At 34.8% G+C, this 17,733-nt stretch overlaps 1 protein-coding gene across 5 annotated transcripts; it reads left to right on the forward strand.

The window, feature by feature from the left end:
• Positions 1-299: 299 nt before the first annotated feature.
• On the forward strand, positions 300-7,466 carry LOC131070281 (putative recombination initiation defects 3). Of its 5 annotated transcripts, none has more exons than XM_058005790.1 (11): positions 300-425; positions 891-1,014; positions 1,914-2,109; positions 3,265-3,430; positions 3,536-3,670; positions 3,833-3,885; positions 6,041-6,235; positions 6,350-6,427; positions 6,539-6,811; positions 6,906-6,984; positions 7,074-7,466. In XM_058005790.1, exons 2-11 carry the CDS (start codon positions 929-931, stop codon positions 7,250-7,252), a joined length of 1,440 nt encoding a protein of 479 aa, XP_057861773.1. In that variant the 5' UTR covers positions 300-425; positions 891-928; the 3' UTR covers positions 7,253-7,466. The 5 variants fall into 5 exon arrangements, with proteins under 5 accessions (XP_057861773.1, XP_057861772.1, XP_057861776.1 ...); XM_058005789.1 differs by having other exon boundaries at positions 306-430; XM_058005793.1 differs by having other exon boundaries at positions 306-430; positions 6,539-6,802.
• Positions 7,467-17,733: the final 10,267 nt, after the last annotated feature.

Genomic DNA, 17,733 nt, shown 5'->3' on the forward strand with positions numbered 1-17,733 from the left:
ATTTTTTAATATGTAGTTATTCATATTTAATCATGCTCTCGGAACCATTCAACTTCACAAAGCGCAAACCTTAGTAATTTGCATCATACGCCCTATTCATTTCAAAAGTAGACAAATATTAAATCTCATCTATAAAAAACATCTTGTTCATAAAAGCACTTAGTAATCGTAATTATTTTAAGTATATTTTTAATAAAATTAAATAAAACTGGTTTTATTAATATTAAATAAACATCAATTAGTATTTTACTATTTAAGCTTTTACCACACGAATAAGAGGAATTGAAGATGATGACTGAATAAGATTCCAGTTCAAATCCGGAAAGAAGCAACGCGAAAAGTTTTATTCAAGATTTTGAGTTCATCAACAACAAAGCCATACGCAGCCTATTTTGTGTATTAAAAAACAAGTCTAAGAAGTTGAAGTGAGGTTCAAGTCGTTGTATTTTTTCGAATTCTGTTTGAAAAAACATTTCTGATCTGTGTTGAAATGTGTAAATTTGATTGAGCTTTTCTTGTCCTTAAATTTTATTTGTCAGACTTTATCGAACTCCATACAATTGACTGCTGAACTCTGTAGGTTTTAAACATTATCTTTTGAAAATCTACTAAATTTTGTGCATTTAATTGAACTCTGCGTGTTTTTAACTTTTTTTCTCGATAGCTCCTGAACTTCGAGCAACTGATCAAAATTTGCATGTTCTTTAAACTTCTTTTCGTTTAAGGTTACTAAATCTTGAGCATTCGATTTAATATTCACGTGTTTATTTTTATTTTATTTTTCTTCAAATTCTACTGAGTTTTATGCATTTGATTGAGCTTTGCAGGTTTTCATAATCATTTTGAGATGTAATTTGATTAAGATTTGTTCATTCAATTTGAATTTGCAGGTTTCATGGTAAAATATTAGTGGCAGGACGATTTCTCGATGAAGAAGCTAAATATTAACAAGGCATGTCACGGTCCAGATCTTTCCTCAATTTCTGCATTGCCTGCTGGGCTTGACAATTCAAGGCAAGTGACTGGTAGTTCTGCTTTTATCCGTCATATTTCATGAATTGGAGTTACGAAGATTTTAAATTCTGGCGAATTTGTTTTTGTCCAATGCCGTATAAATCCTTTAAACGTGTAAACTACGGCGGTTTAAATCATTGTTGTTCACAAGATTATTCAATAGTTTGCTGCTTGTCTTCTATATATCTCTATATTTTCCCTAAATGCGTGCAAGTTTGTTCCATTTTATTTTTAAATAAAATTTCTGTATTTCTTTCCCTGGTGACAATTAAAGATTTAAATTTTCATTAAATGCCGCTCTAAAGATTTAAATTTCTGTTTATCATTCAAATGACAATATTTATTTTTTATATATTGAATCAAATTAAAATATTCTTCAATGAAGTTTTGAAGAAGCATGAAAAATTGTTCGTATTCTCAATTTTTGTTTTGATGTCGATATTATGTGAATATCCGAATTTCCTTTCCCGTCAACAATTTAAGCAATACAATTCTCAATTCAATGTAAAGTTTTATGAATAAGAACTTAACAGATAACTTCTCACAATTTCTCGTCAAATCCCGCGTTACTGTTGTTAAATTATTTGCAGCTCATAATATTATCTAATAAATATCCCTAAAGCCCCTGGTAATCCTAGGTTGTCGCCAATTTTTCGCCAACAAACAGGAAAGTTCGCTCTAGTTCTTCTCGTCATTTTAATGCTTAATTTTGACATTTTTCTCAGTTCTTAAATGTTGACTGACTTACTAATCCATGCATAATAATCTTAAGAATTTTATTTCTCGTCTTATTTTCTCCTACATTTTCCTTTGGCACGTGAAAATTTCTTTTTGATGAGTCCGTTAATTATAATTTCTTAACATCAAACTTTGACAGATTTTTTCTAATGCTAATTCAGGCATGTAAATACTCTTCGAACGAGATTGGATGGTCGAAGTGCTCCAGCCGCACAAACTTTCAACAACAGGCATATTCCCCCAATGCGAAGCTCTTATCCTCCACTGAATTCCCAGAGTCAGCAATCTTTTTCGCAAGTATCTCAAAATACACTACTTTCTCAGAACTCACAAGAAGAGATCATCCCAAATGATCAGGTATTAGCTTTTGTGTCATCTGTTAAACTTTACAGAGTTATATACTTATCAAACCTGTTCGTCTACTCCTTTAGCGCAGTCAAAAAACAGGTTATGAATTGAAAAATGCTTCTGGAAAACCTGCGAAAAAAAAAATTGCATCTAAATTTCTGATCACAGTCCATAATCCCCATTATCCTGATATGAAAAAAAGATATTTTACACCTACATTTCTACACAATCCCCATCATCAGAATGAAGATGTGAGATGCATAGATGACGTACTGTGTTCCAAAACTGTCAAAATCTAAACAAAAAAAATTATTACAGGTTTTCCAGAAGCATTTTTCCATTTAAGTGCAATTTGGAAGGTTTGAAACCCGATATTAAACCATTCTCCTTCAGGACGCCCCTGCTTTAGTACATTTTGTTTAAAGCTGTTCTAAGTCCGCAATTCAAGTAACATATGTTTGCTGATGATGGATCTTTACTAAACCAAAAATCTCTCACAACTTTTTTCAGGAGCTTTGCTCTATTATAGTGGCCTGAGCCGGAAGTTATAAACTATATAATAAGATCAACCATGAATGTAAATGGGATATATATATGACTCTGTGCTGTAATCTATATTTCAGATTATTTCAAATAAAATGTTTTATACGTTAAATGTGCACATCCGTGAGCTGTCTTGCATGTTCGGCACTACTTACATAAATTTGGAATATACTGGCAATGGTACGAAGTAGTGCAACAGATCCAGGATAGGAAAGGAGGCTACGAGTTATTATTTCTTATATGTTATCAGTATGTTACTGGATATATATTTATAATAAGAAAATAAATCAGCCGGCCACTCACACAAGTTTTATATATATAAGATTTAACATTATCATCTATTCCAGTCACCAAATACAATAAGTGATTTGGTCGAATTGAATTAAAAAACCAAAACAATCAAATACTGTTTGAAGTCTCCTTACTGCATCTGAATCAAACTTGTTTTTTGTGGTTATCACATGTTTCGGTCCATTATTTTTCTAATGAGTTTATATCGAGTCTATTTGTAAGATGATTATATAAGATAGGAGTGGCTTATTTTATGGCTTAACTAATTCTAATATATGTTTAAGATGACTTTATAAAAATATATATATAAATATTTATTTGTAATTGCAGTGGAGATATGGCTCACAAGAACGAGAAAATTCGCTTAAAAGAACTTCATGCTTTGTACCATTTTCGCATGGTAGCAGCAGAGACGAGTGTTCTCAAGTACTTTCTTTAGCGAGGCCTTCTAGTGCCAATAATATGATCCAGAGAATCAATCATGGATCATATCCAGGTGATAACTGTATCCTTCAAATTCTAAACCGTTGTCTACTAAAAATATTAAAGCTTTTATATTAAAAGATTTATATTTCATCTTGCAAAATCTCCATTTTTGTAGACCGTATTTCAGAAGAGCTTGAGCAGAGGCTTAGCAACGTTGATACGGCTCTGAATAGAGTTGTGCTAGTTTTGAACTCTGTTCAGAGTGACTTGCAGCAAGTAAACAAAGCAGTGAAAGAAGTTTCTCTTCAAAGTACATATGCTTCTAGATAATTTTTATTTCTCTTTGTACTGAAGTAATGATATCCACTTAAGTCTAAGCAGTCAAAGAGATATCCACTTAAGTTTATAAAAATATTTTATTATTATTCTTTTTTTGTATTATTACTAAATGTCTTCAAAACTGCAACTGCAGCTGAAAGTATACGACAAACAATTGTTGTTCAAGAAAGTACCCTGCAGCAACTGGTAACGTATGGCATCCCTGAATAGATAACTATGATTAGCTTTCTCCTATTCCCAACAAGGAAACATTATATTTTCTTAAGTGGCGTATAAAGAGGAAAACCAAGCAAAGATTCTTGGACAGTAAAATCCTCCATCCTCCTTTTAGAATAATGAAATATTGAAAATAATACACAAAAGGAAACTATGTCTTTAAATACTATCGCAGAATTCAGCTACAGCTCCTGTCATGGTTTTGTAGAATCCACCAGAGAGAAGAAACAGTACATATAAATGTATCAATCATAATAGGAGAGAGTGCAGAGCCATCTGTCAAAAAAAAAATTGTCTTCATCTTACCAATGATGTCTGTGTTACAGAAAGAGTTGAACCGCTACAACACATGTGTGCACCTACGCTACCAAAGCTAATTATAGTTTGAAACAACAAGATTCTTGGACGGTGAAACCACCCTACTTTAGACTAACGAATATTATGAAAATACTACAGAAAGTGAAACTAATTTTGTCTTTAAAGCTTACCTCAGAATTCAGCTGAATCTCCTGTCATGGTTCAGTAGGATCTACCAGAAAGAAGAAATTGTATATATAAATTTATTAATCAAAATAGGATAGAGTGCGGAGCCATCTCTCAAAAAATAAATTTGTCTTCATCTTTCTAATGATATTGTTTTAAAAAAGTTGAACTGGTGCCATGGAAGTGTGCAGCTACGCTCCCAAAGCTGATTATAGTTTGAAACAACATAAATTATACATATAGATGTTGCAAATAACTTGTTTATTTTAATACTTACCTGGTAAAAGCACTTCTTAAACTATTAACAGACTAAGAACATTTCCATCATTTTCAGAAAATGTTTATTGACTCGCTCTCCTATCTTATCCAGCAAAATTCCCCACTTTTTGTCTTTTAAGTTTTTGTTGGAAGCATCTAGAAAACACACCCCACTGGGTAAGCTTCCATTTTTATGGAAAGTTGGAAACACACTCCTAGCCACTACACCGCATAGCGTATACTACATATCTTCAACTTAAATTATCTATCATGTGCAATATCTATTCGTCCTAAGTATCCCAGGAGTTGCACCCAGCCTCATCCCATTGTTTTTCATTTCATTCATAGAGTAACAAAAAAGTTGAAACTAAAACACTAGTGGATAAATAAAAATCCATCAACCTCACCAGTGAACCAAGGACCCATTAAGATTTCCCAACTTTTGTCAGTTCCTTCCAAAGGTTTTAAGAATGTTCCATATTGAAAGTAACTAGCAAATATTTTGAGTTAGTATATGAAAAATTATAACCTAATAATACTGCACCATGGTTAAATTCATCACCATAATCCTAACACAAGATGCACACTTGAAATATTAGCTTCTAATCATGCCAAATTGTTGGCTCTCGTGCCTAATTGTGTGGGGAAACTCTTTTGCCAGAGAGTCATAGCAGAGATGAGTTTATTGGTCTCCTGCGGATGGTAATCCTACAGGAATTCCTCATCATTAGGCTTTCTGTTTGGGTGGATGAGATTGCTTACCTCCAATCTCTGGTGGTTGTCCCTGCTGCTGGAGAATTTTTGGGTAGTCCAGTTTGATTCAACATAAGGGACTTGGTTAACATTTGAGCCCTGAGCCTCACTGTCTTAAAATCAAATATAAAAAATTTGTGCATTTTATAAAGGAATACTTTTTGTTTCCAAGTATCAATGTAATATAATCTCAAAAGAGACTTCAAAGTTTGCATGCCAATTTATTTTCTTAACTGTTAGGAAAGTAGAGAATGCTTTTTGTCTAGATTAGAATATTCACTAATGTTTGTAAAAGATATTGCGATTGAGCATAGTTTATCTAGGAGAAATGATACACCAAAACCAAGAAAATAAAACTTCTGAAAATAAATATTTCCCTGATAAAGTTAACCTTCATCTAATAATACTATAATACCATATAAATTTCTGTATTGTACAATGTTCATTATATCCTTTATTAGTTCCATATGCCTAGTTTTATTTCATATGCTTCAAATCTATATTTACTTATTTTTTTTATGTATTAGTTGTCCTCATTTTCTTGATTTCAGACAGAAACTCCTAGTGTTCTCATAAATATGAACAGTAGCAATCACCTGCAATTATTTAGACTAACGAATTCCCCTGATAGATAAAGGAAGAGGAAGGGACCAAAGATAGCTTGCTCGACAACCTGAAGAACATATCTGATCGAATAATTGAAGAGTCAAGCAAGCCTAGGCTGGATAGCATCTCTGATGCTCTCCAGATGATCCCCAAAACAATGAAAGAGAGTTTATCTGCAGTACAATCAGAAATATGCCTCACCTTTACCAAAAACTTGCAGGTACATACTAATGTTTATTTCCGTGGATTTATAATCAATCGTAGCCAATCATTAAAAATGAATCCTATCAATTACAAACAAACATAGTTAATAGCATGAACGCTGCAAATCCAGGATATAAGTCAAAGGTTGAAGGAAAGAGAGAAGGAGTATGAATCTGCAAAACAGATTGCATCGCAGCCTAGTGAAACTGTAATATAATTTATATGCTCTGGTCAATAAAAGCATGTATTTTGGTATTAACTAGGTGTAATCAATGGCACCCCATGGCAATAAATTTGACAAAAAAATTGTTGTTCACAGTTCATAAATGTCAGATCCCAAAGTGAACACTTTCAGAAAGAATATCACAAACCCAGCTCCTACAATGTAATGCATTCTAAAATTCTTAAGAAACCAAAGACAAAAATATACCAGATTCCAAAGACACAACCTATAATAGAGAATTCATTACGTACTGGTAAGGTTATCAATCACTACCAGCCTTTCAACAACACATGTGCCAGGAGGACCTGGAAAAGGGAGAATATAAAGGATGAGCAAGATATTCCTTGCAGTGACAAACAGGTTACACAGGTTTCTATCCAATTTCTTTACACTGACTAGTTTAGATTTAGATTTCAGTAATGTTTTATGTTTCCTTGCTTATTAATACTCTTAAATTTTACAGAAATTAAAGATGTCGGAAATCCTTATCAACATGGAGGATGATGATGAAGAGAGACTTTTGTATTTCATGAAAAAAGAAGGTATTGAAAAAGGAGGAATTTAATTTCAAGCGCAAATTGATTTTTCATGAATTTTTTAAGTACTAAACTAAAAAGAAAGTGATTGACAGGAATGGCCAGGAATGTACATTTTCTTGATGACCCATGCAAAGGCCCTCAAAGGCAAAGAAACCCTTATGAGGAAGATGAAGAAGAAACTAGAAAAATGTTGAAGAGGGCAAGGAGGAAGAGAAGAAACAAAGATTTATGTAACTTCAATTTTAGCCCTGACAGTAGTAGTGATTATTAGTTAAGTAAAAATGAGTACATTTCAGTGATGATCATATCACTAAAATGTGACAATTACTTGCAAAATTTATACATCACCACTCTTGTAGGCCAAATCAATGCCTTTGATTTGCATGCATTCTGTCTAACCTACAGAAACTCTTGCATATAAATACAGCTTTCATTCCAATCGCCAGAAAAGTTTATAAAGTGGAATTCCTTCTTATTTTGGAATACATTGGCCTTCATTTTCGTAATAAAATACATACAAGGAGAGAGAAATTATTTAATCTTCCTATAAAGTTAATGCAACTTATTCTTGGGATATTGAAGCATGCTCTATAGCCAGCCCTTTGGAAGGCCTTAATTATTGGTTAGTGAACCACTACACCACCACCATGGTTGAACCACATCCAAATCCTTAAATATACAATTTGTTTAGCATTTTTGGTTTCTACTAGTCAAAATCATTCAATTACAAAATTCCACTTGTATAGTAGTATTAAAAGAGTTAGTTTAACGAAGACTTAGAAAAGGCTTGAAAGTAAATAAAGTATTTTATTTCTCTCTTATTCTTAGTTCCCTAATATTAAATGAGAAAAGTTAAAATTCAAGTCCTTGCTAAATTTGATTTGGCAGTGCGTGTATACCCAGCAAATTATTTGCACCACACTAAGCCAAGAGAGCAGATAGTTGTTTATAGGAAGTTCAAATACTTGTCAAGCTGTTCTCAGATGATGGAAAAGATTAAGGACACGTGATTGAGATCATGGAAAAAAATATTGTTGTCCACATCAATTTACCAATCATAGATTGGCACGTATCTAAAATGTTTTTCAGATAAATAATATTAATTTGGGAACTTGTCTTTAGTTTATATGGTATTTTATAGTATCCAAAAGATGTGTAGATGTTTGCTTGCCTCTAAGCTTGTCTGGCTCTAACACTGAATTTTGTGGAGTGTGATGATACGATGTCATGTGGTTTACTATTACTATCATCTTATTGCTGATGATAAAGGAGATGGTGAGCTCCAGACAAGCATACTGCATGGCATCCAGGAAAAGGATAAGGCAATAGCCTGAACTGACAGAGGAGATGGCAATATCCTGTGAGCAGGCAACCATATAGCATAATTTGACCTTATTCCAGATTGGTTGTGGTAAGACTGAGATTGTACACATGAATTTCGTCACCATCCTGTAGAGGCCTCCACTCACACCCAACTAACAGTACGTGGACCACTATCTTTAGCAATTAATCAGCTACTACAAATGCTCAAGCTACATGGTCAGTTTTTAGTCCTGCGATTAAATTTGTAAGAAAAGATTCGAGGTTGTCCTAAAAATTTGATCTATTGCAGCATAGACATTTTGAATAAGGTTGTCCTAGGTGTTGCAATCGTTCACCCAAGAGTAAACCTTGATTACAGTAACACTAGGAAAGTTTCATCCACTCTGTCAACATAGTTGTAAGTCATAGTGCATATTCCTTTTGTGAATGTAAGATTGTTTAGATGGAATTAAGTCGTCAATTAAATGGCACAGCTCATGTGAAGAAAATAAACGTTATGATAAAAGTATGCTCCATCGGCTCAATTTTCAATTTGGTTAAAATGATCTACTTGGGATTACTTCCATATGCAGAAATAATACCAGCTAAGATGCTTGCCCAGCAAAACAGCATTTGCCATGAAGAAAGCGTTCCCAGTAAGAATGGAAAAAAATGCTTTACAAACCCAAGCACTAGGGGCTTCATTCCCCTATTGCTCAGCCATATATAATTGCAAGGTTATAACTTTTAGATTGTACCATATAGGCAATTATACATAGAATGGACGAAGATCATGTAATGGAAAAAAAAATCCTCTAACCAAAAACAAACAGGAACTTTAGTAAAATGGACACAGGAGAAAAATCAGAGCAACATGGAATATATATTAACAGCAATCTTCAAAGGGATAGCATCACTTGCCATTTCCATTTACAATAGCTTGCATTTTAGGACACAGCAAAATAGAGGCAAATGTATGAACTTTGTTTAAACATAACAAAGCATTGATACAAGCAAAAATTAACACTCACCAGGGATCCCAACTCAACAGCAAGGTCAGATGTAGACCTTGTCCATTCAGCTGAAAATGAACAAATAACTAATTTATCATACTGTTCCCTCAGAGCAACGCTTTTATTCATGATCACATCAAAACTCAAGCTGTTTTGTCTCAATTCTTTATCTGCATGAATGCAATAGCCGCTGGAAACATATTTCAATTACATGGAAGGAAGGGCATTTCATAAATCAGCACAAAAATCATTAGATACTTGCACTCATTAGGGCAACAAAGTTTTTCATGGTGCCAAAGTGAACAGCTTCCACTAGAGAAAACTTGGAACAGATTGAAACCACCCCGCCATTGTCAGAACTCTACCGCATGAACAACTGAATGTTATGTGTTTAGCTCCAATTTGTCTGTTCTAGAACCTGTCCCACCTTTTTTATATGGCCTACCACGCACGCCAGGCGAACCAGGTAAAGGATTGGATTTTGCTGCCAAGACATGCCGTGGGTGATCATTATGATATAACCCAGGGAAAACATGTGTATTGATCCCTTCCTCTAAAAGAGGTGGAACTGAACCCATGTTCCCATTCATGCTTAGGCCTAAAAAGTTCTGTGTTCCAAAAAAATTCTGAGCCATGGCTTGGTTTTGCATTCCCAGAAACGGTTGCATACACGACGAATTCAAACTACCATGTGGCATATTCTGCATACTAATAGGAAGATGCATGCCTGAACTAGAAGCTGTCACTTGTAAAGCAGGTGAGTTCATCATTCCTGTTGAGTTTTCATATGCTGTGCCACTACATACTAAACCTCTGTAGGAACCTATTCCTCTATTGCTCAGCTTCTTTTGGGTATCAAAATGAATACCATGGAATCCAGAAGCAGAAATACCCTGGCTTACATCTCTGCTGTTTTCCACAACATCATTCCACATCATACTCGAAGGAGCAGAGCTATGCAAACTCTGGTTGTGCATCCCAAACAAATCCGGAGTTCTCTCTTCACCTGATATCTGCATAGCATTGACCTGACGTGAATTCACTAGAGTTTGTGGGTTCACCATTCCCACTGAGCTTCTAATTGCTACCCCTCCTCTGCCCATTATGCCCCTTTCAAAACGGGGCCTACCAAAAACAACTCCTGATCCTCTACTTGCATAGTTCAATCCTATGCCACAACTAGTTTGCTCTGCCCCAAATGTCATTTCACCTGGCAGAACATTTGGAGCCCTCAACCCAACAATTGCATCCCTTGAATTCTGATTTCCTAAGGGTATTCCACCTACAGAGCCATTTTGCAGAGGCACTGGAACTTCTCCAGGAGGGCATCTAGTTTGGTTGTCAAAATCCATTCCCTCTGAATTAATCCTTCCTCCAATGCCAACATCTACTTGTCCAACACTTTTCTGACTACCAAATCCCGAGCCCATTCTTTCACTATTGTCATTCTCCTTTCCAAATCCAAGCTCTTCTCGCCCACCATCACTATTCGGGTCTACAAAATTTAGATCTGTGTCACCATTCCTGACATTATACTCTGCACCATCCACAAGGCTGTTCTGCCTAGCATAACCTGTTCCACCACTAGCACTTGTTTCACCACCAAAATCAATTTCTCCACTTCCATTACCCAGGACAGTAATTCCTGTACTATTAGCATTAGGCCCAGAGCCATTCTGCTCTTCAAATTCCATTTCACCTCCAGACTGCCCACCATTTCTAATCCTCACAGCAGAACCTCCACAACCATCATTCATGATCTTCTGCACCTCCTGCTGCAACCAAATCAGCATTTTTTCTTTTGTTTCTTTAAGTTCACTGATAATCGTCAACATACACTTTCGATTGTCATTCAATGTGAGAAGTTCATGATGCTTTTTCTGATCATCCCTATCACCCGTCCTCTGTTTTCCTCCTTGTCTTCCAGGTGTTTCCAAATGGTTTATAGATTTACCACCTTGAATTTCCACCATTACATCCTTCTGTAAACCATCCTCACTCATCCTAACATTTTCCATCGGAATACATGTTGCGGAATCAAAAATCTCTTTTCCGATAAACTGGACATCATCATTGCCTACTTCTTCATCTCTTCCAGGTTGACAACCCAATTGGGATTTCCTATATTTCAACGCAGGTGCAGTACCAGAACCCGAATCCCATTCATCACTAGATGAATTGCTAAGGCTATCTAACACACTGTTCTTCCTTTTCTTATTGTCCCACTCACCATGATACTCCAAACCCTGAGGCATGATATACAGAACGAACAAACTACATCCCCTTACAGATCTTACACAATTCAACTAAATTGATCTAAACTAACAACAGAAACATCTATCTATCTAATTTTTAGCTCAAGGATGTTGAGAGAACATTAATACATACCCTCTCATGGCTTAGCCCCCAGATATTTCACACCATAAATGGCAAAAGCTGCATACTTCATGCATCTCCCTACCACTTCTCCTCTCCAAAAAAAGCCTGTTTTTGAAATTTCCCATTGCCATATCACACCAAGCCAGAGATTTTTTATAAAGCGGACGAGATTCCAGGCTTCTCAATCTCCAACATAAACTACACTGATACTTGTAAAGTTGCCAACTTTGGCGTGGATGGCATAAACCATCACCGTTAATAAGGAAGGCTGAAAAAATAGTTTATTGCCAGCCCACCCACCTCAGAATCAATGTAAATCTTTTATCTCATTGACACACCTCAAAACCTGAGGAAAAGTGGCAATTCCCCAAGCACCCACAAATACTAGGGCTACAAGAGTACAATTTCCCACACACCCACCACATACAGTGCCTTAAAATGGCAATTCCTCAATGTCCAACAACAAAGAACTATTTACAATGCATATTGAATTTTGACAAGGGCTATTTGAAGATTTCGCTGATTATGAGATGTGGAAGAGACAACGAATCAGTGAAGGAGGAGCTTAAAATTAGCACCACCAGCCATGACAAATGCCTTTATTTCCTTCGATTCATGCATTCCTTTATCTGTCAGCACTGGTTCGATTTATATATAATATGGGCTTGTGCACAATGATGTGTTTAATACGTAGTTAGATACTGGCTTTCACTTTGTCTCTTGTGTGTGCTGTACTTTGGAGCACCTATCCCAACGGCCACACCCATCTATGTCTATCTTTAATATCTTTATCTTCAACTATTTATGTTTGTTTAGTATTCTCCAAAGGTCAGGCTTATGGACGAGATGGGACTCTTTTAAATCGCTCACCTCTTATTATAACCAAAATTAATGGTCACACAAATGGCCGATTAATATCTAATGGGGCAGGCCTAGATAAACTCGAATTTAAAATACGAGTTGGGAGTGCCAGGCGCTAAAGTCGATGATGACCGTATGCTTGTATTTAGACATTCCTATCAGTTGTATTATAAGAAACAGCAGATTTTGGACAAAGTTAAAATAGGTATTTAAAAAATAAAATATAATTTTATATGCGCAGGATAATTCTGAATAAAAAAATATCATATAAAAATTATTTAAGAGGTAAAGTCATATATTTAATATAGGTTTTGGGTAGAGGTAAAGTCATATATTTAGTATAGGTTTTGGGTGGTGTATATATATATATATATATATAATTTAACGATGAATAAATGTATTTTTATATTAAAAATATGAATTTGTAATATATAATTATTAAATATGAATTGAATATAAATACATTTAAAAGTTTAAATTCCAAAAAAAAATAATCAAAAAGTCAATACACTAAAAACCATCAAGAGTTATACTAGCAAGAAGAGGAATGGGGTCATTGAGAGGCAATTTTGAATGAATTATTATTTTAAAAAAATGTTTAAGAGGCAAGGTCAACCATCTTATTTAGGCCTTGGGTGTAGAATTTTGTAATACTCTCCTAAACAAAGGTAAGAGGGAGACTTAAATTGTTTTCTATTAGGAGAATAATGAAGACAAACTAGATGTGTAAGAATGAAGACAAATTAGATGTGCAATGATGATTCAAGATGAGAATTTTGGGGGAATTTTTTTAACTATCTAAAAAATTTGTCTTAACATTGAAAGTCTATTAGCCTCTTTTTATTGGGTGTGTTCTTAAACATCAATGATTCAAGACAAGGGAGTTTTGGGGTATCTTTTGAGTACCTATAAGAAATTCATCTTGAAGTTGAGTATGTTGTGTGTCTTTTGTTGGGTGTGCACTTTAACATCTAAAACCTTTTAAGTTGGAATTGAAATAAATAATTTTTCACTACAATTCACCTAAGACAAATAATTAAACAATAATATAAGCTTAGTAATGTTGAGTATCTTCCTTAAACTTCTAATTCCCGTGACTTTTCAAGTGAGTTTGATTATTTTTTAGGATTTGTTTCTACTATTTTTAGTTAACTCTTCAGTAGTTTTGATGTTGTCAATCCTTTGGTTAATAGTTGTTCTACCTTTTTTATTTTTAGATTGAAGAATAAAAATAGGATTGAGTTACGGTGTTGGCATTTAGAATTGGAACAAAGAGGTAATTAGTTAGAGTTAGTTTTCGGAGAGTATAGTGGGAAGAATAGGATAGAGAATAAGAGGAGGAACACACAAACAAGGGACAAAACTAGACTAAATTAGTATGAAAATCTCATCTCTATGTTTATATTAGTATTTACTTGAGTATGAATATGACACAATTTCTTATTGTGTATTTCATATATTGACAAAATGGTTGTTGTTTTATCATTTTAATTTTGAGTCATACTTTTCTTTTTTATCTTCATGAGTTAGATAAAAACAAAGTATATTTTTCCTTTGAAGGATATTCCCGACAAGTCCTACTCAATCTCGATCAAGATAACCTATATGTTGAAGAAGTATGTTTGTGGTAGTCATCAAAACAAATATTTCATTTTTGGGGGGTTATATTGTAAATTTTAAAAATAGGTCTACATCACTTGGCATTTGGGAGTTGTGACTTATGATTGAGATTATTGAAGTTAAATAAAAAAAATTAAAAATTGATTAAATGTGACAACTTAGCTCAAAATATGATGATGGAGATGTATTGTGATAAATTTCATAAGTTGATTCACTAAGGTGAGGGAATTTTAGAGCTCACTCAAATGAAGATAGTAGATTCTATAAACAAATTGTTATTCCTTTCACATACATGAGTATAGCCTTGAACCACTAGTACATTCGGGTCAAAATTTCGACGGCAAATCGTCGTCATTCTGACGCAATTTCGTCGCACTACCGACAAAAATAGCCGTCGAAAACTTTTTGTCGGAAGTTCCGACTATCCTTGTGGTCGTCGCAATTCCGACATCCTCTCGAACCTTTCCGACGGCCGCCATGGATGGTCATACCCAGAAAGAATACAGTCGTGATCTCGGCCTACCGTCGGAATTCCGACATCAAAGGGTAAAAATTTCGACGAGGATGTTGTGCATCTGACGGCACTCCTTTGTCGGAAGTATGACGGCCCCAAGAGAGTTCCGACGAGGATGTTGTGCATCTGACGGCACTCCTCTGTCAGAATTTTTACCCTTTGATGTCGAAATTCCAACGGTAGGCCGATTTTTTGGAAAAAAAAAAATTATAGAAAAAGATTTCTCTACTATCTCTCTTCTCTCCCCCCTCTCTAGGTCTCTTTCTCCATCCCTCTCTTCTTCTCTCCCTCTCTACTTCTCTTTCTCTACCCTCTCCAGGTCATTATCTCTTCCTCTCACCCTCTCTCATCAAAAGAGAAATAAAAACTTGCATGGCCTTATAATGCATGAGTTGAAGTTTGAGTTTAACATTTTGGAGGTAATTTTCTTAGACTATTCAATGCCCATTCTAACTAAGGTCAATCAAAATTCAAGATAAACCTGTGGTAAAGATGAGGATCTCGAGTTCATTAGTAGAGGACTCCACTTTTGATGGGAGAAAACCCTAGTATTTAGTTTGGTAAGCTCTAGTCGAAGGTGCAGTATGACAACCACGTAGAAGGAGAACCATGACATGTTGCAAAATTAGAAGGGAAATTCTAACAAAGAGTAGCTACGTGTCTGGAACATTCAAAGCATTTCATGTTTGGGCTAGCTATCTTCTTTACTCTAGTCTAGGATTTCACATTTTTGAGAAAGCATGATTTGTATGGATGGTTTGTTTGTTTCAAATGAAGTATAGTCCAGCCTCCACCAAAATAACAATGACAGTAAGGACTAGTAGAGTAGTTTGTTAGAAGGTTTAGACATTGATAATAGTGTCTAGGTTTTCCCCAATTCTTGAATAGCATTAATAGATAATCATAAGTATAGCAAGGAATAGATTACTTAGAGCTTGTAATGAAGAAGGGTTTTGAATTAAAAAGACAATGATAAGAGTTTTTTTACGGTTCAAAACACAAAGACAATCACAACAGAAAATTACAAGTTATAGGGTTACATTGAGTAGGTTTGATTGATTATTGAAGAATATATTGTGTTTCTCTATCAATAAATAAGAGGTCTCAAGAAGCTAAAGACAATGAAAACTAATTGATGGGCAACCTTTTGACTGTCAAGAAGTGATTGTCTCAGATGAAAGTAGTGATAAATGTCACTATCAACAAAAGAACAACCAATAAATGATAAATTTGCAGTGAGATCATAGTGCCTAAATCAGTCTAAAAGCTTATAAGGATTAGAACCAAGCCATATAAGCTTCAAGAACAATTTGAGAGCATCAAAGACATCTACCAGACATTAGAATTTGTCAAATCAATGACACATAGCAGCCTCATTACAGTCTTATGCTGTATTAAATAGAAAAAGCCAAGTCTAAGATAGTGTTAGAAGGTGTGTGAGAGTCTTCAACATGGATAACGGATAGGTATAACACTGAGAGCAGCAATATATGAGATTTGATGAATGACAGTGGCCATGATATGGAGATGACAGTGTCAAGTATCACTGTCAAAGCATGAATAGAGGTCCTAATCTGAGTCTTTTCAAGAGAGAACAATAAATATGAAGCACCAAGGTCTGAAGTCAGATCAGAGACAACCATCTAGCAGCCCAAAAAGAATCAAAAGGCTGTGAAAGGTCAAAATCATAGTATTTCCATAGCCCATGAAGTTTTAGAAGATGTGCAAGGGCAGTTCATAGTGCAAGGTCATAGGTATTTAGTGTCATAATTATTTTCTTCACCCCCAAATCTTGACGAAAGATAAAAGGATTCCATGACACAAAGTGAAAAGTCTATAGCACTGATAAATAGGTTAGCATTATGTCATATGCATACAAGACATCATGAAGAAGATTTGACAGTAATAAAGTTGCAGCAGTCATCAACTCAAGCATAATGAAGGCATGGACACTGAGCATGCAAAAATATAATTGATAACAGTGGTGAAATGATTAATGTTGTATCACAATTTGATATCAAACTGTCTATGAAGATGGTTGTTGAAAGGTTTAGTGTTGGTTTTAAAGGTGAAAACATTGCATGAGGTCTGCCACCATAAAGGAAATACAAAGCTACAAATAAGACAGTGACCATTCAAAGATAAAGCTACAAAGAATTATCAAAGAAACCACAGTCCAATGAAGAATCAAGAGACAACAGGCCTAAGTGTAGTCTCAGATATTTGAAAATGTCATTATGGATAGTTAAGAAAAATAAATGCATTCATGATATTTGCACTCAACAAAAGAGAAGGGTTTGTATTCATCAAAGATTAGTTGAAACACTTGTGAGAGAGAGATCAATATCCATCAAGCCATAAATAAGATAATCACCATTACAAAGCACGATGAGTCAAAAAGGCAATCAAGAATTATTAGTTCAAAGGATCAATGGGTGAATCTTCTCTTGTTGATAATCTCTAGTGATGGTGTATAGGATCCATGTTCCAATCTCAATCTGCCAAAGCTTGATGAGAAGTCATGGATTAGAAGTTACAAATGCCTTAAACAATTGTCTATTGAGAGAAGCCATATAGTCAAATCAAGACTCAAATCCACAATGGTAAGATACAAACAACGATGATAGTCAAGGAGTCATTCATTGTAGGGTTTTCATTAAATTTTAGAATATGGTATGAGCAGTCCAAAGAACTATGACACTTCACTGAAAGGAGCAGCATATCAGTCCTTATTGGCATCAAATTATACAAATGACAACTAGGGATGAAGCTACAGGAGACAATCACTGTCTTAGTTTAAGACCCTAGAACAATATAGCCCCAATGGAGAAAGCAAAAATCAAAACATAGGAGAAGTCCTAGAATCCCACTAAAATCTTATTTGCAGTCGCAGAGTTGCAAGATCAAAAGCATATAATGGTAAAGATGAACTAGGGTTCTCTTTTTATTATTGAGACAATATTATGTGAATATGATAGTTTAGCAGTCCTCGAATGCATGTGAGTAGTCCCAATGAAGAAACAATACCATCAGGGTATTAGAATAATTTTTGAAACCTGCAAT

Source organism: Cryptomeria japonica, chromosome 4 (genome assembly GCF_030272615.1).
Source record: "Cryptomeria japonica chromosome 4, Sugi_1.0, whole genome shotgun sequence".
In the NCBI taxonomy this organism is placed as follows: domain Eukaryota; kingdom Viridiplantae; phylum Streptophyta; class Pinopsida; order Cupressales; family Cupressaceae; genus Cryptomeria; species Cryptomeria japonica.

Coding starts and splice junctions, on each gene's coding strand:
- LOC131070281 (XM_058005790.1), top strand. CDS start 929: ATGAAGAAGCTAAATATTAACAAGGCATGTCACGGTCCAGATCTTTCC. Junction 2,110..3,264: donor AGATCATCCCAAATGATCAG/GTATTAGCTTTT, acceptor TTGTAATTGCAG/TGGAGATATGGCTCACAAGA. Junction 6,428..6,538: donor CATCGCAGCCTAGTGAAACT/GTAATATAATTT, acceptor TGTTGTTCACAG/TTCATAAATGTCAGATCCCA.